The sequence below is a fragment of the Phyllostomus hastatus genome, unplaced genomic scaffold, assembly GCF_019186645.2.
Source record: "Phyllostomus hastatus isolate PE091 unplaced genomic scaffold, TTU_PhHast_1.1 phas_contig_58, whole genome shotgun sequence".
NCBI classification, from domain to species: domain Eukaryota; kingdom Metazoa; phylum Chordata; class Mammalia; order Chiroptera; family Phyllostomidae; genus Phyllostomus; species Phyllostomus hastatus.
This window is the reverse complement of record NW_025333916.1, coordinates 18,138,870-18,162,917: the sequence shown is the minus strand read 5'-3', so window position 1 is coordinate 18,162,917 and position 24,048 is coordinate 18,138,870. Positions and strand designations below refer to the sequence as shown.

Below are 24,048 nucleotides of genomic sequence, written 5' to 3'. Positions count from 1 at the left end.
TCAGAGCCCTAGGCATGGGAAAGAATGTCTCCAAACTGCACACCAGCCTGGCCCCCTCCACGACTCCCAGGGGAACCTGAGACTTCTGCCTCACACTGACTAAAGGCCAGGACCACTACATGAGGTATTCTTTAAGACCTTATCTTATTTAGCTTTGGGTCTCCCCAGAACCAGTACACTGTCATAAATAAAACATAGAGTTATCACACATATTCACTAATTCCTGTTACTAAGAAGAAAAATGATTATCTCACCTGGTCAGATGACCTCACCTGGGGACATCTGGATGAGCAAAACCCACCACAGACACTGACGATGCCATTCCCTTCAGGGACTCACAGATGTGAGCCGTATGTCCTGTGCACAGGGCACTTGGGGGGCCTGGGTTTCCAATGGGTCTCACCGATCAGTCTGCTCTATTACCTTTGGATTTGAGAGGGAACTTCTAACATCAAACCTAACACCAAAGTGGGGTTTTACACAGACCGTAAAGCCAGCATTCTCATCCAAACACAGCCCTCCCTTCTCCTCTCCCCCTCACTACTTTTACACTTTTGATTCATTTGTGTATGTCTATGTATATAACAATATATCACTAGGCCACAGGCCATTTTAAGGACACAGATACATTTTTTTGGGTAGTCTGGTAGTCTCCACAGTGGTAGATGCCATTTTTAATGTTTGTTAAATTTTTTGAAATAATTCTTATTTTTAAAAAATCCACACAAATAAGAAAGCACTCTGGGATGGGAATTATTTAAAAAAAATCACTGTGCTTGAAACAGTCATCCTAGGAGGGGCTGATTAGAAGTGGCTCATACTGTGAGAGAAAAATACAAAAAAGATCATAGAGATTGCAGTTGGTTAAGAGCGAAAACCCCAGGAAAGGAAGAAACATGTGGTGCCAATGATCTCTGAAACATTTTCTCATTAAGAAAACATGAGAAAAGGGCCCCACACGGTTCAGGACCGCTCTGTAAGGAGGAGACAAGCCTGGAAGGCAGGATTCCGGTACACAACATTGTGCTGGTGCTTTGTACCTAACTGCCAAAGTCAGCAAGAGAAGCAAGGGGATTTTTTTCAAATGTATTTTCATGATTGTTTTTAGGCCTGGCCAGGGCAGGGGGTTAGGGATGGGGGGAACCTCATGCTTTTGAAAGCAAAGGAGAGGCAGCCAGTTCGAGGCCAAACCCAGCAGGCCTGTCGCCCAGAGAGCACTCGGGCACTCATTCCCAGGCCCTCCATGGACAGCAAGTCTCCACAGACTCCTGGGAAGGAAGCAGCCAGCAGTCTCTCCTTGGCTGGCGAAGCAAGGGCCTCAGATCAAGTCAGAAAACCACAGTAATTGTTGTAGAAACCCAAAGCAGAGAGGAATTTGGGACTTAAAGCCAGCAAAAGCTAGCCCTGGAACTCTAATTTTTGAGCAAATGCCTTGCTTCAAATATATTCCCCACATATGCACAGCAGTCACCACTGCCTCAAGAGAACCCCACGTGTGGAGGGTAAATTTGGGGAGAATTAGACTGTTTGGGTTCTTTCGTAGCTAAAATTTAGCCCTCCTTTTTTGCGTGTTTCCTTGAAAAAACTACTACAGAGTAAATCCTTATTTTTACATTTTTGAAGATATGAATATAAACAATACACAGCTTTTGTTTTCAGAGGATAATTAGTGTCTCCTTTGAAACTTAAATTTGTATCTTCCATCTATCATTAATGACATTGATTTTAAAAATTCAGGACCAAAAACCATGAAATACAATCTACTTTTTGCCAATTCCTAAACTAGTAATTCCTAGGCCATGAAGTTCCTTTTCATCCTCCAGCTGCCCACCACGCATCTGCACCTACAGCTTACGGCTGCCCAGCTTTACCTCAGCCCCGCCTCTGGCTCTGACCGTAGGATTATTTCTGAACAGATTCCACTTTTCTCTTCCTCCACCCTCCGGAGCAGCCTGTCCAACCTAACATTCCTCTTGCTTTCACAGAGAGTTTTGGCTCCAATGAGTTCTGAGAGGAATGTACAATATAAGATATGGATCCATCTTAAATGTGACCTTTAAAATGGAATGCAAAACAAGAGGAGAAAGCAAACCCTCCCCCGCCCTGCAAATTAGAAAGCATCCTGCAATTTGATCGATAAATATGCTCAGTTCAATATGTATCTTCTGTTAATTATGAACTCAGGAGAGGCCATTTATAAACTCACAGGCCAACTATGAACTCAGGGAGAGACCATGTCTTATAGAAATGTGAAAATAAAGATTATTTCATGCTTCTCATGCTGAAATTGTCATGACATCAAAAATACGGTATATTATAGCACGCAAGCAATAAGCAATATAATAAAACATTGAGGGAATGAGAAGGATATTTGCCTTAGATTGGGATTTTGGATTCAATGGTTAGATGAATAGAATACAAATGCAAGACCGTTCTGGGGACCTTTAAAATGTACTGATTATTATTTTTCAATGAAAGAATCAACAAACCTGTAATGCATTACCACCTACTACTAATACAATTTTAAAGTGATCCAACATGCTATCAGCATGGACATTGACATAGAAACATTAAAGGGGAGAACTGGATTGACTCGTGACTAGGAAAAAACATCTCATAGTTTTGAGCTACATGTTGTCATTTCCCTCCACGGTCGATATGTTAAACGAAGGCACAATTGCAAAGAGAAAGACGGTGGACACATTATATGATTCATTGCCTTAACAGGTCTTCCCTGTCTTTGTAGAAATTCATGTAAGTGTTTGAAGAACCTAGTGAGACTGGTTTGCCAGCAGTCAGGTTACTTTGCTTTTGGCACCAAATTTCTATAATATTTTAATAAGTCTGCCAATTGCATGCATACATTTAAAACCAAGAAGTTCCCCAGGACCAGTTTTTAAGGGAATTCTATATATAAGGGAGAAAGGGACATAAGATTTAGAGGAATTAGTTAAGATTCTGTATTGCTGTTTAAGATAGTACTCTGCATATAATTCCGTGAGAGCTCAGATAATCGATAGTAAAAGTTTAGGCTCTGTAATAAATGCCTCTATTGGTTTCAGCAAAAATGTGCTATTGAACAGGGTTCAGTCAGTGATCCTTGATGGTGGACAGCTGACCCTCTGGGGCAGGACATGTCTCCATTGTGCATGGCTGGCCTGAGCATTGCAGGTGCCTGTCCTCAAAATGGTTTCACCCACAAGACCCTGTTACAACCAAAACCATTTCTGCACATTTCCCAGCACTGTGGGGGACCCCTGCACCTGTCTAAATGCACCGCAGACCTCCTGTTCTGCGGACTCTATGGGCACTGTGGCCGTGAGCTATGCACCCTTTCCAGCTCTCTACACACGTACCCACTCTACTGCCAACAGAGGGAAGGGTTCTGCCAAAGGCTATTACCACCACTGATGGAAGTTCTGAAAGCACAGAGTTACACCACCGTCAACTCTCCTACTAAGAGAAACTCCTGGAGATCAACTGGTCCTTGCTCTCCTATGCATTTCCTAAATCTGTCCTTTTGTCTCCCTCAGTTTTCTCTCCACCTTTATTCAGCCCCTCCTACCCCTCTTTCCCACCCTCGCCTCCTAAAAAGTCAGCCTGCCTCCAATCACCCTCCACAACAATCCTAGAGTGAAAATCTGATCCTACTTAAAACCTTTCAGGACTTCCTTGCTGCCTTCAGAGGACCTTCCGATTCCTTCTCTTCTGAGCCAGCTCTTAGGTCAGGTGCTCCAGCCTCACAACTCGCCATTCCCCACCTTTCACTCTGGGCTCCAGCCCTGCTGAACTTCCCACATGACCTGCCCACATGACCGGCTCTGCCCTTGTTCACCATCGTCTCTCACAGCAGAGAATGCTGTCCAATCCCCTCCCCACCTTCGCACCATTTATCTGACCATCTTATTCCCAGCCATTAACTCTCAGAAAGGCTCCCCAAACCCTCGGGCTCTGGTAGGTGCTCCTGCTATGTACACCAGCACCCTGGCCTGTGTCCAAACACTCTTCCACTACCTCGTAATAAAGCATTTGCTTGTCTGCTTCACTAGACTATGAGCTTTCTAAGGGCTGGGACTATGTCTTATTTATCCTCCTCTCTGCAGTGAAAGACTGTGAATGAATGAAAGATTGGTCAACCTGTATCTAATATATAAGGAAACTGAGGCTAGAATCTACATAACTAATGGGCAGGAAAGCTGGGATTTGAACTCTGATCATATCCTATCAGAGAGGAAATGAGAAGGGCAACCTTTGTGTTAGAACAGAGTATTATGTTCACAACAAGACAAACAATCTTTGTTAACAGGAGTAATAATCACACATTTCCCTACCTGAAAAGAGGCAGAGCGACATTACTCTATTGAGGTTGTAATTTATATACAGTAAAAGCATAGAAAGCACAGTATAAACTGGAATTTTTCTTACTTGCTTTTTTAGAGTCTGATTCTAGAAACGGATGCACTTACCTAGAAAGAGAAAACTACCTAGGAGAGACTGAACTTCAATCCTAGTTAGTTTCTGGCAAATATATATTATATATGGGGCTGTGTGTGTGTAATCCTATATATGTATAATATATATATATATATATATATACACACAAACTGTTTAAATAATTATTTCTATATAAAACATATATACATACATTCCTTGTGAGGTATATTCCCTAGGTTTAAATAAGTCACCTTAGATCACAGGTTCTCAAATTTCTGTGTACAAAAGAATCACCTGGATTCTTTTGACTGAGATTCCTGAGCTCCGACCCCAGCATTTCTGATTCAGGATGTCTGTGACAGAGCCGAGACACTTACTAACACAAAATTACTGATTTTAAAGTGTGCAGTTCAGTGACATTCAGCTCATTCACAATGTTGTGCATCCATCACCTCAGAAAGGGCATCTATACATTTAGATTGTCAACAAACACAGAAAGAGTCTCCAGAGGAAGAACTGCAAATTAAGTTTCTCATTACAGTCAAACTCTAACTCTCATCTAAATGTAAGAACAGTGGTTATTCTAGTAAGAGTTCATATAAATGTATACTCCATATTACAGGCAGACCTTGGAGACACTGCAGGTTTGGTCTCAGACCCACTGCCACAAAGTGAGCATGTGGCATGTGCGGGTGGTCCCCAGGTGGCATCCTGAGATAAACCCCCTTATGTGCCTCAGCGATGATGACAAGGAAGGAGAAGCCTCATGGCACTCCCTCATCAAAAAAGGAGACTTTTTGAAACTCAGCTTCCCCAAACATTTGTACCTAAAGAAAATGCTTTGTGCTTCCTCTCTCTTCCTCAGCGCTGCCTATGGAGGTAGGCATCTCTTACTCGGCACCAGGGCAGCCCTCAGACCCCTCATGAAACCCAAGATTGTAAAAAAGAGGACCAAGAAGTTCATTCGGCATGAGTCTGACTGTTATGACAAAATTAAGCGGAACTGCAGAAACCCGGAGGCACTGACAATAGGGTGCGCAGAAGATTCAAGGGGCAGACCTTGATGCCCAGCACTGGTACGGGAGCAACAAGAAAACAAAGCGCATGCTGTCCACTGGCTTTGGGAAGTTCCTGGTCCACAGCGTCAAGGAGCTTGAAGTGCTGCTGATGTGCAACAAACCCTACTGTGCTGGGATTGCTCACAATGTTTCCTCGAAGAACCGCAAAGCCACTGAGGACGGAGCAGCCCCGCTGGCCATGAGAGCCACCAGTCCCAACGCCAGGCTGCGCAGTGAAGAAAATGAATAGACAGATTGTGTGCACATTGTATTTGTGTTAATAAAACCTTAAAATTCTGCCAAAAAAAAAAAGAAAAGAAAATACTTTGCCTCTCCTTCCCACTAAATAGAAGCATGATACTGAGAAGCTAGTTTGTCTCAGGGTTTTCTATAGTGGTAGATCCAGCGTTTATTAGTTTGGATGCATCCAGTGTTTTTATGCTTACGAAGAAGAGCAGTGTTACGTGAAGTGAGAAAACTAGGAAAAATAAATTGCTGCTTTATGATCAGCCAGACCCAGCTCCTGTTTCCTTGGGTGCTAATAACACCATTACAGCACATTATTAAATTCTCCTTCAGGCAAATAAATTGTCGGCAAACACAGAAAGAGTCTCCAGAGGAAGAACTGCAAATTAAGTTTCTCGTTACAGGCAAACTCTAACTCTCATCTACATGTAAGGACGGTGGTTATTCTGATAAGAGTTCATATAAATGTATACTCCATTCCAGGCAGACCTGGGAGACATGCAGGGTCGGTTTCAGACCACCGCCACGAAGTGAGTACCGTGGTAGTGAGCCGTTATCTTTTCGCTGGTGGAGGATCTGTCATTCCATTTGTAAAAAAATGTAACATCAGCGCAGCACAATGAAACGAGGTGTGCCTGTAACAGCGGCATAACGACTTTGAGATCAATCTCTGTTTTCAAGGTTTTAGAATCAGTGTTCCTAGTTTTAATTCATGATTTAGTTGCTCAAGAGCTGGCTGTAATTTGAGCTCATTTTACTCAGGGTCAGAGTTCTTTAATGATTCCTGAAGTTTAGCAACCATAAAGACCGGCCATGGTGACAGGAACTCAGGTTAAAATGGCATCTTAATAACAGTGACTAAGTGCCTCCTCTCTTAACTAACACCCTGCAAAAATAACAAAGACACAGAAGAAGATGAGAGCTCACCTCAAGGTGAGAAACCAAGGCTGACAGACAAACCTGCGATGCCAGAATCTTGGAGAAATGTCCATGTGCTGTAAGGCTAGAGAAGCTGGGCTAGGACACAAGGGCTGGCCTTCCCCGCCTGCCTGACACAGAGTCACCCCCGACGTGAACAGAGGCAGGGAGGCAGCCCGGCAGGGACATGCTGATTTCTGACATGACCAGAGAAGCATCACTTCTTCAACTTCCTACGTGCGGGTGGAGATCACAACTCCCAGAAAAAACACAGACGACAGAAGTCTGACAGGGTGGCACACTGTGTCTGGGGAAGTAACCCTGGAAGCAGAGCGCCGAGGGTATGGAAATAGGACGAGTCTGGCAGCAGTGCACGCTGGGGCTGTTTTAGCGTGTCGGAGAGCCACGGAGCCAAAAGAGCCAAAAGCAGGTCATCCAGTTCAGCAGAGTACGGGAGACGCAGTGCCCACAGCCCATTGGGAACTGAGTGAGTGGTGTGCCCCAACCTGACCTCGAACTGTAGCTCTGAGAAGGGATGAACCAGGGACCAGTGACCACAGGCCAAGAGATGACCAGGCACACTGTGTGGACGGATCCTTCACTGCTATATTTAGAGTAACCATATATAGCTGGTAATGATTTATTATAGAAATAAAGATTGTAGGAAAGTTCTATTCCGGGAAACATTAGTTCTATGAATGGAAGTGAATAAAGCCAAAAGTAGACAAAAAGGACAATGGGAAAAGGGAAAGAAGATGAAAAGCAAACTTAGGATTGCTTAGGATTAGTGGGTATGACGTCAAGATCTGGGTTTGAATTCTGGCTCTTCCATCTGTTCGTGAGTGGTGCTCCCGGTCCATTTGGGCTGCTATATAGCAAACTACCACAGGCTGGTTAGCTTACAAACAGCAGAACAGTTCTCATAGCTCTAGAGGGTGGGAAGTCCAAGATCAAGACCAGCATGGTTGCCCTTCAGTGAGGACCTCTTCCTGGTTCATAGTCAATGCCTTCTTGCTGTGTCTTCATGTGGAAGGGGGGTGGCAGTGCCAGGCATCTCTCTGGGGTCTCTGATAAAAATACCTTATTCATGAGCGCTCCACCCTCAGACGTAGCACCTCCCAAAGGCCCCACCTTCTAACACCTCACATTGGATGTCAGCATTCCAACATGTGAATCTGGGGTGACCAAAAACATTCAGACCATGGCAGTGGCCTTAGGAAAATCACTTAACCTCTTTAATTTTGATTTCTTCATTGATAAAATGGGGATAAAGAAACCCATTTCACAAGGTTACACTGAGCTTTAACCCGTACGGCATGCCCAGTAAAGAGAAAGTACAGGCAAAGCATGAGCACCGGGCCTGGGCATGGAGTGAGTATTTCTTAGACAGTGGCCATTTTTATTACTAACAACCTCAGAAGAAAAGAGAACTGATTGAGGCAAACACAGGATTGCAAAGAAACTGAAAGCAAAATCAGTAATAACCTACATCGGAGATGTCAAAGAGCAGAATTAAAATCGCAAAAACGTCTAACTGGTAATGCAGAGGAGCTCCAGAAGACTGAGAAAAAGGACAGAAGGCTGAAAACGACAAGAGAAATGCTGAGTCAGTGATTCAACCTACTAATTAAAGATATTTTTGAGAAATAAATCAGGCAGAACAAAAGCAATAAACTAAAATATGAACAAGGCAAACTTCCTGGAGTGAAAAATAATCTCAGCAGGCAGATCAAAGGGCTCACTACATTTCAGGCAAAATTAATTTTAAAATATTTTAAAGACCCACACCTAGATATAATTCAGCAAAACATCTAAACTATGGAGATAATTAAAAGAAAAAAGCCTCAAGAAAAGGTTTCAGGGACCAGCTTAACCAGAAAGATCTTTCAAACAATCTGTAAACTGTTCCAGAGCATAGAAAAAAATGGAAAAACCATCCAAACTATTTTTTTTATCCTCACCCAAGGACACGCTCACTGATTTTAGGGAGAGGGGAAGACAGGGAGAGACAGGGAGAGGAACATCAATGTGAGAGAGAAACGTCGACTGGTAGCCTGTTTTATGGTCCCAACGGACCAAACCCACCACCTAGGCATGTGTGGGAATTGAACCCACAACCTTTTGGTGTATGGGACAATGCTCCAACCACCTGAGACACACTGGCCAGGGCCCAAACTATTTTATTATGTGAGCATAACCAAGACAACAAAACCGGACAGAGAGAAAAAAAGCCACCAACCCTACTTTTCACTTCTGAATGAATACCAAAATCCTAAATAAATCTCTAGCAAATTGAATTAAGCAGAATAATAAAAATGCATATATATGATCAAGTTGGATTTAGCCCAACAAGCAAAGATGGTCCAAGATTAATATATCTATTAATAAATCATAGTGTCAGAATGAGACAACCTTATTATAAGGTAATCCCCATTTTCCTAGTAAAAAGCACCCAAAACTACTTTTGCTGACTTGAATAAATATAATAAAAATATTTATGAAATAGTGAAATGTCTATTTAAAATAGTTATGTGTACATATTTGAAATCCTATAATAAAAGATCCTAAAACATAGCTTTTCCCCCCATTTTCACACATCACAAGAAAACTTTATTCCATCTCATCCCATGCCTACTTTATATCAATAGCTGCTGTCACAGGGGCCACTGTGAGACTTTTCACAGTGTCCCAGAGCTGCCATCCTCGCTTCTGTCGGAGCACCTTTCCGTCTATGTGTGATCCGCTTGCGCACTGCATACCTGTGTTCCAGAAAATCAGTTACCTCTAAATTGTGTCACTGCTGTCTCTACGACACAGACTTGTTTCATAAACTCATCACTTCCAATTCTTACGATTGTGAGATCACTTCCCAGGAAAAATTACTAAATCAGTATTAAATTTCTTGGTATCTTTTTTAAGAATTTTTTAGTGAGTGATCTCCATAAGCTTTCAATACCAACACTGATCAATGTGCTTTAGCAGGCTGTTCAAAATAAAGCCAATTGAGAAAGACTCTCAGATATGAGAGATCCTGTAAGGACTTGTGTATAAGATGTCTCCCTCTTCTCTGAAGAGTAAGTTGGGGGGAAAGACAAATGTTATCTTCTAGCAACCCTTTTCACAACAGGGCGCATTTAGAAAATCGGAGTGCATGTACAGCACTGAAGCTGCCGCACGAGGCCGCTCGGAGCGGCCCCTGGCTGGCCCTGCCAGACTCCTGGATAGCTCAGCACTGCAGCACACCGTGGAGAGAGTTCTGCTCTACCGTGAGGTCTGTTAAGAGCACCCAGATCATCATTTGCATCACCTCAGAGGCAGGAGACTGCAATGGAGCCAGAAAGGGTGACGCCTGGTTCTGCCTGGCTGTGTGACCTTGGGCAGATTAACTTGGCCTCTTTATGCTTCAGTTCTCACACCTGCAGGAGCACTACTGGGAGGGTTAACTGAACTAATTCATGCAAAGCTCTTAGAACTACGTCCTGCTCGTAGCAAGCACACAATAAATGCTAGATTCAATAAGCATGCCTGATTAAAAGCAAAACAACCCTCTGAGTAGACTAACCAGATTAATCCCTAAACATGCCACTTTGCACTCCTTACACAGTCACTTTCCGGTAAAACTCACCAGATTACAAACCTCGACCTCATCATGGTGTCCCCCGTTAAATTTTCAGGTTTTAGCCAAGCAACACTAGAAATCTGAGAAAGCCTCCTTCATGAAAGGCAGCCCAAAACAGAGATACAAATAACCTTAGAAGGAAGAAAGACAATGTTGGGGGTAACAGCAAACTTAAAAATACAGGTATGTACACACACACACACACACACACACACACACACAATGACTAAGAGCACAGGCTTTGGAGAAATACATTGTTACAGCCATTAAGTGAAAACAAAACTTCACAAAAAAAGGATTACTGGAAAACAAGAAAGAATATTTGATAATTAAAAACAATTGTACTTGCAATGAATGCAATAGAATAGTTACAAAACAAAAATAAGAAAACTCCCCAAATAGAAGCAAAATTTTAAAAAATTGGGAGAGTAAGAAAACGACAAAACTAGAGGATTAATCCAACATCCACATAATAGGTGATTTATAAAAGCAGGCTAGGAGAAAGGTGGGATGGAGGGCCACACAACTCTGATATAAATAGTATAAGAAAATTCCCCATGAAAAAGGATCTGCGTTTTCAGGCAGAAAGCGCTCTCTGAGTACTCAACATAATGAAGGCACCAAGATCTACACCGGAAGCACACTGTCAGGCAATTACAGAAAACTGTGTCTAATGAGGGGAGCAGGGTGGGGATCACATAGATAACAGATTACAAGCCAGAATGACATCGCCATAATAAAAATGATTTTCATAAAATTTCTTTTTTCCCCCACAATCAACATAGATAACTTGGATTGTCATAAAATTTTAATATTAAAAAATCCATACTTGGAGACACCAGCCTAGATTTAAATGGCTCCACTTCTTGTCCGTCTTCACAATGTTACAATCTGTCTCTCTGCACTGATACAGAGACCCCTGCACCGCCCCGTAGTCAGCAACAGTCCTATTGACAGAGCCTGGCCGTCCACATGGCTGAAAACAAGCCAGTCCGAGGATTCACTGCCCAGCTGCCCTGCGTACGAGTGATGCCCACTCGTACTTTCTCAGAAAGCACTTGTTTTCAAGCATGCTCCAAGAATATCCCAATATTTGAAGGAAGGTGGGGAAACCCATAATTCTTTTTCCTTAGACACATCCTTCTCTGCATTATGATCATGGCTCCACTCCGGCAGTTAGCATCTATTTTAATAAGGAACTGCTAAGTGCTCCAATCCGTCTTCATTCCACTTATCGAACACCATGTCCTAAGCTTTGCCAAGAGATGATTTTCTTATTGACAGACTTACCTGTGGAGAAGATGAACACTGTGTTGTTCCAGAGCCCACGGCTTCTTAAGGCTGCGGTGACATTTCCCACTGCTTCATCCATAAGGGACACCATCCCTGCATAATGATGCCTGTTCTTATCTCGGATAAAGTCATACGGTTTCAGGTATTCCTCGGGCACCTGGAGGGGCTCGTGGACAGACTGCAGAGCGAGGTAGAGAAACAGAGGCTGGAAAGAGAGTGTGTGCAAATCAGTCAAGAGGGCATGGGAGCATTAACACATTGTTTGTGGGTAGTTTTTATTGCGTGCTAACAGGTGGCTCGGGCCACTTTTGCTAATTTTTTGCGCAAATGGCAACGTTCAGTAAAATTACAATAACTTTAGTTTTACATATTTTTTTCAATAAAACTTTTTGTGATTTACTATAAAATGTATACTGAATTATTTTTCTTAAATTTTAAACAAATACTGGAAAACTTACTGGAAATTGAAATAGAAGTAATAAAATATGTAAAAATTCTGATTTATTGAAAATATTTTGAAAAAAGTGCAATATGTAAAACAAGAATGTAAAAAAAGAAAGAATGAAGTTTTAGTAGTGTTTTTTTGTGTGATAATCATTAAAACACTTTCCCCTGTGAAGGTGAATCTCACAATGTTTACACATGTAACTTGTTTCACTTCGTTTTTTGTGTGCTGTGCAAACCCAACATTGCTTTTGAGCAATTTTTTTTTTGGCCGGTACTGATAATTTTCGTAGTCACATGTTTATGCATATCCATTGATAATCTTCAAGCACTGAGGTTCATCAGTCGAGGACCATTTGTCTTCACTTTCATCAGAACTTGAAGATATAGTTCTGCGAGTAAAATTTATAGGTGGGGGATATCTTCACTGTCGCTTTCACTGTCACTTTCCAATTCTGAATGATCTTCAATATCACTATCACATGAAAGATCCGATAAATGATCAACACACAATTCTTCATCACTTTCATCATCAAATTGGCTCATGTCTCTGGAAATAATGTCACTTTGATCAAAATTACAAAGATTTTGTGAAGTGTGCACCCTTTCCGATTGCTAGAGTCGCACTGAATGCGTGGCGAGGCAGAGAACTGTGTGAAGGGATGACTCTACGCAGTTGAATAGATTACCATTATACCCGGAAGTACATACATAATTCACCAGTGTATGTGTTAGAGACCCAAATTTTGTCCTTTGGAATTCGTGTATCTGCATGTTAGCATCCCTTTAGAGCAATAAAAAAGTATAAAAATAAACGTATTTATAGGTTACCCGCATTCTACTGCTAGTCTATAAAAAACATATTAATACTGTCCCGCGCTCTACTACCAGTCAACGTAAAACCTATAAATATGTTTCCCGCATACAATGTGTTAAGTATACAGAGGTCCAGATTTATCAGTTAACGAAAGTAATATCAAGATAACTCACAAAATGGGTTAAAATATTTGTAAATCATATATCTGATAAGGGATTTGTATCAAGAACATTTAAAGAACTCTTATGACTCCATAATAAAGGACAATTAGCTCAGTTACAAAATGGGAAAAGAATTTGACTACACATTTTTCCAAAGAAGATGTACAAATGGCCAAAGCACACGAAAAGATGCTCAACATCACTAGTCATTAAGGAAACGCAAATCAAAACCATTCTGAGATACCACTTCACACCTTCTAGGAGGTTAGAATACAAAACCCGGAAAATAACAAGTGTGGCTGAGAATAAAGATAAAATGGTGCAGCCAGTTTACAAAACAATTTGGCAGTTCCTGAAATTGTTTAACATACAGTTACCATATGGCCCAGTGTTTCAGTTCCTGGAAAATGAAAACTTACGTCCACCCAAAAATGTGTACATGAATGTTCATAGCAACATTATTCATTATAGTCAAAAAGTAGAAACAACCCAAATGCCCACCAGTTAATAACAGGTAAACAAAATCGTGTGTTTTCAGTAATATACAACAATAGAAGAAATAGTATCAGCTATAAATAAGGACTGAAGTACTAACATATGTACAATAGAGATGAACCTTGAAAACCTCCTGCAAGTAAAAGAAGCCAGTCACAAAAGACCACATACAGTATGACTCCATTTATATAAAATGTCCAGAGAGGCCAATAACTGGATACAGACACAGGTCAGTGGTTGCCTGGAGCTGCAGGGAGCTGGGGAAAAGAATAGTGAGTGACTGCTAATGGGTGCAAAGTTTGTTTTTGTGGTGATGAAAATGTTTTCAACTTAGGCTGTGAAAGTTGCATAACTCTGGAGTGATTGTTGAATTGTATATTTAAGTATAGCTGAATTTTTTGGTATGGAAATTATGCCTCAATAAAGATGTTAAAAATGTAACAAAAGACACAAGATAAAAGATTAAAAATAAAAGCTTGAATTCTAAAATGGCCAAGAAGGCTCTGATCCAAACAAGTAACTATAATATCAACCATAACAACTGTATATTAAATGTCTATGTGCTAGATACTATAAAGTTCATGTATTCCACTTCATTAGATACTCAAAACCACTCTATGTTACATTCATTTTACAGACAAGGTAACTGAGGCTTAGAAAGGTTACATGACTTGCCTGAGTTCATACTGAATGCAGAGCGATTTCCTATTGGAAAACCCCACTACTATAGTATGGATATGTACCAACAGATGCTTAAACTTTTCACTTTATCTGGAAAAAAAATTCACACCTTTTAGGAGAGGGTTAGAGAGTTTTGGTATTTTTATGAGAACACAAGTGAATACTATGCTTTGTTAGTTTTGATCTAGGACCAAATGCAAGGCCAGTTTAATCCCTGGAAATGAGGGAGTGTGCCACACTGGTTCCGTGCTACCTCCGCCAATTCACAGCATTTACTGTGAGTGGTGTTCCAGGTCCGCCTCTCCCTCTGATGAACCTTTCTGAAGGCACCGTCTTCCTCATGCTTCTACAGAATTCTGTAATGAGCTGAAATGCCTCAAAAAGCCAACTAGTTCAATCCAAGAATAAATATATAATTCTGTTAAAGTATTTGAGTCATTTAAACCTTATAAATGGATGAGAAAAAGAAAGACTGGGGATGGGGATCTCATATTCCATTCTCCATTGCTCATAAATTGTTTGGAATTATCTATACTACATCGCTGGGATAGAGTATGGAGCATTCATGTATAGAACTCAAAGAGGCACCCAGAAGGTTATTTGTAGTTCAGATCTTTGGCAGTTAGAAACACTTCCTCCCCAAAATCAAAATGTTAAATAGAAATAGCTGTTGAATATCAAAGTCATCTCTTTAAAACCCATTTTACTAAAGAAGTAGGTGATGGGATGAAAACCATGATAATGTAGAACCTGTGCTTCATCTGCACATTATTTCTGGGGGAAAACGTTCCAAGTTCCAACCCCACAGGCCAAAATAAAAGCCCTGACACTGTGTTAGCTCTGCCGCTGCTCCCCCTCCACATTCACTTCCTGCCCCAGCCACGACTTGCACGGAAACTCCTGTGTCCTCCAGACCCTGGTGAAGGGAGTCCCCGCGACTCATCACAAAAAAAATCTGTTTTGTTTTGTCTTGTTTTAATTTTCTTGAAAAATCAGAACTTCTGACAATCCCATACCCCATCTGGAAACAAACAGCTGGAGTATGAGAATCAGAGACCTCACTCTCAAAAGCTCTCCATTTTTCTAGTCTCCCCACTGGTCCATCTGAGCGTCTTTCCTTACTTAGGTAAGCGGCCTGACCCTTACAACACGAGAGCTTGTGCCTCTGGTCTGGGTTTCCTACAGCGGGCAGGGGTGGAGGAATGAGGAAGGAACCTCAATGCTTAAAAGATGCACTCATCCAAGCCATTACTGGCAACACGGGAACCCACGTGGTGGGTGAAGGACAGAAAGGGGAAGAGGGCCGGTTGGTCCCAGCCGGCAAGTGACTCCTAGAGGCGATGGCCGGGGAGAGGCGGGAGGAGTTCTTACAGCTGTGCCAGGGAAACACATGATGATTCTGGGACCATCACTAGAGGGCCTTATCCACATTCAGTATAGAAATTATCCTAATCACTTCGTTAAACAGAGCAAAAAGTTTCCTGAAAATCTTTCCAATCATTATTCCTTAGTGGCTAAGGGCAAGGCTGTCACTTTTTGAGGGGTTAAAATGATGGAACTACAACAACGGCCCACCTTCCCAGGGTCAGGCTGCTGAGAAGGAGCGTAACTGAGAAGAGGAAGTGAAAACCACCTCTACGGACGCGGCCCAGCCTGTCTCGTGACTGTCTCAGGTCATCACAGGCTTCGCACTCTTGACAACCATACCCTAATAACTTACAAGTGTGGCTAAGTAACATATTCCTTGAACAAAGCAAGTCTTCTTCCTCCCGTTTCATTAGCAGTAACCTAAGCTCACTTCATGTAGGGCAAACAGCCTTACCTGACCCAGCACAGCTTTGGTCCCCAGGAGGCAGAATGATGTATAGTGTAGCAGCCCATTTAAGGAGGTCAGGACCAATGCAACACAGTTTAGAGTATTTCTATTCAATGTGGTAAGAATAAAGTTTCAGCATTCACAAGGTGAATTTTATTCATGAAACAACTCATTGCCCAACAGTGCTAAATGGGAGGCATTTCTATACTGTTTTTAAGTTTAAAAAATTTTAATAGAGTACTGTTCTTAGTACTATATGGTGGCCCGATGGAAAAACAATTAACTAGGGCTCTAAGGGTCTCCAACCACATCCAGGACCCCACCCACAGTCCTGAGGCCCTCCCAGTGGACTTGCCCTCACCTGCCAGCCAGGGCCTCTGCTGGCCCAAATCAAGCAGCCACCATCCTGGGGGTGAGTCTATTATTGCTTCACTGTCTATGGACTTGAGGTCTAACCCCATCATGCCTTGGCCTTTGGAGACCTGAGGGCACATGCTGACCTTACTGACATTCTGACTCAAAACACTTAAGTCCTGGACCCAACCCAATCTTCACTGATCTCCAAGTTTATGCTGCACCCTGATCTCTCCCTTGCTCTTTCTTGGGCCCAGGACCGTGCCCTGACCAACCCAGTTACAGCTTCCCCCTTCACACTATTGCTGACTGCACCCTTCCAGGTTTCTTAGGACTAGATAGGTGAATCCTAGATACGAACCATAACCAAGTGTTTAAATATTACATAAAAAGTATGACATTATTACTTAAAAGTTATTAGCATGTTAATAAGAAGCTAGGGGTTCATTTCCTTTCCTTATGTCTATTATTGTACTCTAAATATCCTCACCATGCTAAGGAATTAATCTCAGTAAGGAAGACAATCTTATTTTCATTTCTTTAGTATCTTTTCCTAACTTAAAGAATGAGTTTAAAAAGCATATGCTATGTTTTTAAACTGTTACTCTATCTTTGACTTCCAAATTAAGACATTCCTTTCCAAATTGTATCAGGGAAAGTAAGGCTCTACCACAAGACATTTGCATTTGCTTTAAGAAGCTTCTAGTAGATCAGATGTGTGAGGAAACAATTATTTTTATTCTGCAAAGTGTTGGGGGGGGGGCGCTATTTTTACCAAAAGGTATTTTAAGAATATGTCACTTTCACACTGTAGTGTCAGTACTAAGGGAATTGTCTTGTAGAAAGAGAGAAAGGACACTGCTTCCCAACACATGTGCACTGGTTATCAGCAGACCCTCCCCAGTGTAGCACCAACTGCATTTCTGTGGCAAAATAGCGCCATATGCTTCCCCCCCCTTCAAGTGCTCTTTAAAATAGGGATACCTTTTAACTTAGCTGGATTAACTTAACTTAGGTGGATTCGTGTGAATTTCTTTAATGATTTTCATCCTAGAACAAGTTGCCTATGTTACAGTGTAGACACACAGCACTTCAGAAATCAGCACAGAGTAAGATTCAGGGTTGGGGGAGAAGAGGGTAGCGGGGGATAAACAGTGATGGAGGGAGACTTGACTTGGGAGGCTGAACACACAGTACAATATATAGATGATGTGTTACAGAAACACACATCTGAAACCTGTATAATTTTATTAACCAAGTCACCCCAATAAATTCAATCTAAAAAAAGGCCTCCCCCCCAAGAAAAACTTTAAAATGATAAGAGCAGCTTCTGGAACTAGGGTGACACATTGCTTTACTGAGAACTGAAAATGTAAACATCTGCACCTGCTATTTTAAACAAACTTTCTGGGATACTACTTGGCTATATTGACGATTTCATTCAATTATGTCTATGATTGAAACTTTACTTTGAGGATGCTGGGAATGCTAGATACTGCTTCAGAATATTTCAGACACTGTAGGAAAATGGCCACCCTCTCATCTGGCAATTTCCATGTTACCTCAGCAGCACCAAACACTAGTAACCCTAGTTTGGGTGCCTTGTGAGCTCCAGGGCCAACAATCTTCCTCAGTTCCTATGCTTTCCACACACACTATACCAGTTAAGGCAGACCACCCACAAAGAACTATTTCACCCCAGCTGCTTCCTCTTATCCACTTAATGTTAGGGCACTGTGAGAGAATACTCTATTGTTCCTTAATGGGAACTAATTTTTATTGTAGGCATATTGCAGTTACAGGATTATACTGTGAACCTGTAAAAAAAGGCCGTTGGCTTCTGCTTCCAATCCGTGTTTGCGGGGAGTCAATAGTGGCTGCGCATCAGACTCGCTGGTGGGAGGTGGGGGCAGGGGGGTAATTAAATACCAACGACGATGTCCCACCCCAGATGGATAAATCACAGCTTTTGGAACTGGTATCTCTAACAGGCTTTCCAGATGACCCCATACACTGTCAGGATGACTCGTACCTGGGGCCTAATGACCTCTGGTCTTGGCCAGGAACTGTGAGTCGGGAGTGCACTGAGCTCCAGAGTCAAACAGCGTGGGTTTAAAATCTGACTCTGAGTCTCAATAGCTCTGCGACCTTGAACAAGTTACTACTTAACTTCACTAAGCCAGTTTGTTTATCTGTAAAGTGGTACCTACCTCAAAGGACAAGACAAGGACCATAGGTTCGTTAAGACCTTATCTTGTCTTTTGGGTTTTTAGCTGTATCACAAAATCCCAAGCATACAGAAAGAAACTGAAAATTTAAGCCCATTACCTAGCAGTTACCTTTTCAACTGTATGAATACTGGTGTAGCTCTAGACTTAAAATCTGTGTATGTTGACATATTTGAGAGAATGGTCCAATTTCCTCCATGTTTCACAGCAACAGGCAGGGCAGAGCCACGGCATCAGTATGTAAGAGTGATGAAAAGCTACAATTGGGGCAAAGCTGAGAACGGATACCAGGGAAAACTCCCAGCGCTGGTCAGAGGTAGAGGTAGGAAAGACAGCCACAAAGAAACCACGTCACAAAGGCAGTCAGCAGCCAGGTGCCACATCTACCTGGGACATAAACTGGAATCCAAACTGGGATCTGCACTGAGGACCTTCAGTAATTGTCACAGAGACCAAGGGCAGGAAATGAGAAGAACCAGCACGTTCCATAATTTGCTAGGTCAAGGTCCTGTTGAAGGACTAACCTCATGGGTATGCTAACGCATTCTTAGTGGAACCATATTTTGAGCCTGGTATCTGATAACATAAATATCTGACCCAATTTTAAAGGCATTTATAAGCTAAATTCAGAGAATTCTGCTTAAACTGGAGCTCATGAGGTTAACTCTAGGTTAACAAAAAAAATGTCAAAGGCCATTCAAACTCTTCTATTTTCACCTAGAGATGAGGCAAAAGATGGCAGCGTATGACACACACAGCGACTCCAGGTCAGTAAGTGTGAAAAACAGGCTCATCGGTATGCCCCATCTACGGACGGGAAGTCTCAACATTCTTAGGACATCTGTTCTCCCCAAGACGTCCTTTCTTCCCAGGTGTACAGAAAGCTAAATCCAACTAGGCATTATTTTTTGTAGAAACTGACCAGCAGATTTTAAAATTAGGGGATGCAAAATGTCCAGAAGAGCTAGCGTTACCTCGAAGGTGAGGGAGGAGCACCAAGTCAGAGGGCTCGCCCTGCACCTGAAGCTTATGGAGCTCTCGACAGAAAGTCTGCCGTAAGAAAACCGTAACTAAATCTATCATTTAAAAAATGTCAATTTACTAATTACTTACAGCACATGCACATATTACACCAAATAATAAAACTATATTTGTACTAAAACACTAGAGACACAGTTTTTCTCGAAGTGTAATCTAGGGACCACTTCAATCAGAATCGCCCTTGAGGAGTTTCTTGGAAATGCTGACGTATGGATCTCCCTCAGACGGAAGAGATCAAGGTGGGCTCCAGGGATTTCCTTGTTTAACAAGCTTCCCGGGCTGACTCTGGTATACTCTAAAATTGCTTTTTATTTAATCCATATTGTGTGTTTTTCCATCTCCACTTAGTCCCCTTACACTCCCTCCCTGCAGCAATCACTGCACAGTTCGCCATGTCCAAAGCTCTCTCCCTAGAGTGTACTGGATTTTCCCCTGGATGACAGTGGCCTCTTCCTACGCTCATCTGAAGAGATGCTCTCTTCACACTCTGTTGGTATCAATAAAGAAGCAGGACTCACCTTCTCTGGTGGATGGTTAGCTATGAGGTCTGTAGCTCTTTGGGTAAAAATGTTTGTTGAATATATATTTTCATAGCCTGTTGCAACTTCCTCGCCATCTCGAAAATCAAGAGCACATCGTGTGACATTCAGAGCGTTGATAAATGTGCAGCGCTCATGGGAATAGTAATCTTCACTGCCCAGGAGATAGCCTGTAACAAGAATGGGAGATGAGAGTAGTCAGCATGGCATAAAACTTGTTAAACAAACTCATGTTTCAGCATTTAATTGCCTAATGCAATTGATTACCCATGACAAGGCTAATCAGATGACAAGGTTAATCAGAGCACCATTTCTTAATGTCTCTATATTTGCTGGCAGATGCCATTGAAGTGTTATTGTAAGGAAAAAAAAATTCAAATGCACTCCTCACTCCAGTCTTCAGCACATAAGCTCTGTCATGGAACTCTCAAAGTGGGTGATTCCAAGTAAATACATTTTTTAAAAATCAGGTTCAAATTTAGTAAAAGTGATAATACCTTAATCTTTTAAAGCTAAAATGGCATGTGGTTAATGTGATTTGTTACAAGTTTTTATTCTGAGGTGATCACATAAATGAATGCAGGAATCAAACCGTGTTTACATTGACCTTGGAACACTGGCTTCAAGGTTATTTACAGAAATGGCTCTAGGAGGAGTCATCTTTAGTCAGATGCTGACACCCACTGGTGAAAGACGCAAACCTTTCCAGACAGACAATTTCTAGGCATAACAGAACAAAACAATAAAACATGCACTGCAAAGATTAGATTTTTCTACCTATGGTGATCTCAATTTCACCCCAAATTTAAATGGCATTAACTGCCTATCCCACAGTTCAGACCTAACCATGGTAGGAGATGGGTTTTCTCAACAAATAGTTGTTTCTGCAAATGTTTCATATTTTCCTAAAATATTAAAATAAGTCGTGCTGCATATTGTATAATTCTATGTATATGAAACGATCAGAATAGGCAAATCTATTCGAGACAAAAAGCAGGTTAGTGGTTGCCTAGGGCTGGCGGGGAAAAGAGGGAGCGACTGCTAAGGGGGATGGGGTTTCTGTTGGGCTGTGACGGAAATGCCCTACAATTGTGATGATGGCGGCACAACCCTGTGACTGTATTAAAAATCACTGAGTTGTCCACTTTAACTGGTTGAATTGTATGGCATGTGAATTACACCTTGATAAAGCTATTAAAAAGAAATAAGCTGTGCTGCACTCGGAGCTATCTCCTGACAAATACTACTTATTAACCTTAAAATGAGGATGATAAAACTGGCACAGCCCTTCCCCCAGTTTGAATGTCCTGTACTCACAATGAAAAGCCTTACACAGTTTACACAATAAATCAATTCATTTTAAATTGATTTCTCCCTTTTCTAAGATTCACTAAATTCAAAGTTCTTAAGACCAATGAACACCTTGGTTTTAAGATAACGTTTTAAATGGCAATTTTTCTCCTACATATATAACAGAAAGGGAAATCCAATGTGTCTGCTAACTAATATGTACTAGAGAAAGAAATGTATCCACAAAAATAATGTCAGCTCTTATACGGGTACTTCGAGGGGTCATGACACAGGGCTTCTATTTGGGGATTTTACTAAAACTGGGTATTAGAGCCTGAGAAACTCACTTCTGGTGAGTTATCTGTATACATAAACTGTTTTTTATCATTTAGGAGAAAATATGCAAAGGATATACCTGATTGAAAGAGATATGAACTACAAATACTAAAAAGAGATCATATATGGAAGGATTCCTTAAACAGCACTATTTATTCACGTACTTGACCACACTGACACCAAGTACCCACATGACAATCACACAGAACTCTTCTGATAGCGGTGATTCACGAATGTGAAGTTACGTGCTGAACCTAAAGAAAAGGGCACCCTACAGAAAACTGCGGAAAAATGAGAAAATACTTTTTGAACAGCTAAATCTCTGGCTGCTCTATTTAACAGCATTATTGAGCTATAATCCACATACCATAGAAACCTCCCATTTAAAGTGTACAATTTAATCATTGTAGTGTATTCACGGAGGTCTGCAGGCAGCCGCACAATCACCTGCCTGCTTTTTAGCAGAGCATCTGAGACCTGACAGTGACAGCAGCTGCATATCATCACACCTTCCTCATCTGCAAGTCTCCACTCTGTGTGAAGGCCAGGTATCTGTCTGCTCATCTAAGCCCTGGCTAGGCTTTGTAATATTGATGAAAGGACAGCATTTCTATTTCCTGTCCAACTGAATTTTTAAATATACCAGGTCTGTCCAGGAGGTATCCAACCATGTGATATGAAAAATAAGAGATATTTATTGAAGAAAATCCAAGAAACACTGTACATAGGACAATGACGTCTCAGTCCCCTTCAAAGAACGCACCTTGGGACCTCACACAGTTCTCCCAATAGCCATAAGCTGCTCTGTCATATTTTCGTGAATCTCATTGATGGTCTGAAATCTCTTCCCTTTCAAAGGAAAAAGCCAGAAGTCACAGGGTGCCAATCTTGGCTGTAGGGGGCCGAGTCACCTGGCTGATTTGATATCTCACCAAAAAACTCTGCACGAGACATGCTGCATGAGTGAGTGTGTTGTTGTGATGATGCTGCCCATCACCAGTTGCCCACTGCTCGGCCTTCTGAATCAGCTGAATAGTTGGTGGAAGAATGTTTATACTTAAGGCAAAATCTGATGCAGATTTGTTGCTCTACTTGCTTATTTTGAATGTGACAACGACACCGTACACATGCTCACACAGTAGCATCTGCCACCCTACTGACTAGAACAGTGAAGTCGCCATTGTTCACACATGCGCATTCCAGTCCACTCTCCTTGGCTGCCAGGTTACATCGATGACGTGCAAACCATTCTTGTCACATTAACAATGGCTGGAATTTTTCTGGACAGATCTCATATAACTTGGCTTTTAATACAAAATTTTCAAATAAATATCCATAGATTTTCCTCTTCCATACTATAGGTACTAACCTATATTTTAACAAAGACCTCACTGAAATTTTTCAAAGGATGTACAAACTGTTTTTTCTTTTAAAATTTTCAAAATAACAGAGGTCTTACATCCAAGCCTGATTTTTAGTAGCTATGTAAGGATACTCAGGATATATCCAGGGTCGTCAAGAGAGGCCCTGGCCAGGTATCTCAGTTGGTTAGAATGTTGTCCCAATACACCAAGGTTATAGGTTCAATCCCAGTCAGGGGACACATGGGGAGCAACCAATGAATGCATAAATAAGTGGAACAACAAGTCCATGCTTTTTTCTTTCTTCTTCTCTCTCTAAAATCAGTAAAAAATTTAAAGAGAGAGAAAGCCATGATTGACTAGTGAAGTCTGCCAGAGAACCTGGATGGAGCAGGGCACACGTGGTCTCATGTCTGATGTCCTCACATTTCAACTTGAACCCTGGATCCAACGAGTGCTACAGAGCTACGTGCTCTGACTGCATGGTTTGGGCCCCATGGAATCACTTTCACTGAGACCCACTTTGGTGCTCTGGCCCTAGCTTGAATAAAAGAAAATATCTCAAGGAACATCTGCAAGAAAACCATCATTTTATTCAGGATGCTCTCCACCCTACCTTCTCCCAAAGGAGGAATTTCTCTCAGGTCTAAGAGCCAGAAAATGCTTTCCTCTTCCTGAACATCTGGTTTCCATTTATCTTATAAAGAATGTGACTCCTATAGACTTACCCTTTTTTTCTTTTGTTTTGGACACAAAAAATCTCAAATCTCAGAGTTGAATGTGAAGCCCACCTACAACCATGCAGTGGGTTTTTATATTTGGTATCTAGCAACTATTCCATCTTTTTTCTAGTCATCTTCATTTTTATTGTATTTATTTGTAAATGTTTTATGTTGAGTATGTATTCCTTTTTGGAT

At 41.6% G+C, this 24,048-nt stretch overlaps 1 protein-coding gene and 1 pseudogene across 1 annotated transcript in view; one reads left to right on the top strand and one right to left on the bottom strand.

The window, feature by feature from the left end:
• Positions 1 to 24,048, bottom strand: part of ARSB (arylsulfatase B) — a 140,844-nt gene that overhangs the window by 94,912 nt on the left and 21,884 nt on the right. The window contains exons 3-4 of the mRNA XM_045848041.1: positions 20,124 to 20,314; positions 11,566 to 11,773 (exon numbers count right to left, since the gene is read on the bottom strand). Coding sequence (XP_045703997.1) covers positions 11,566 to 11,773; positions 20,124 to 20,314 — 399 coding nt within the window. The remainder of the gene's footprint in view (positions 1 to 11,565; positions 11,774 to 20,123; positions 20,315 to 24,048) is intronic.
• On the top strand, positions 5,112 to 5,804 carry LOC123824893 (annotated as a pseudogene).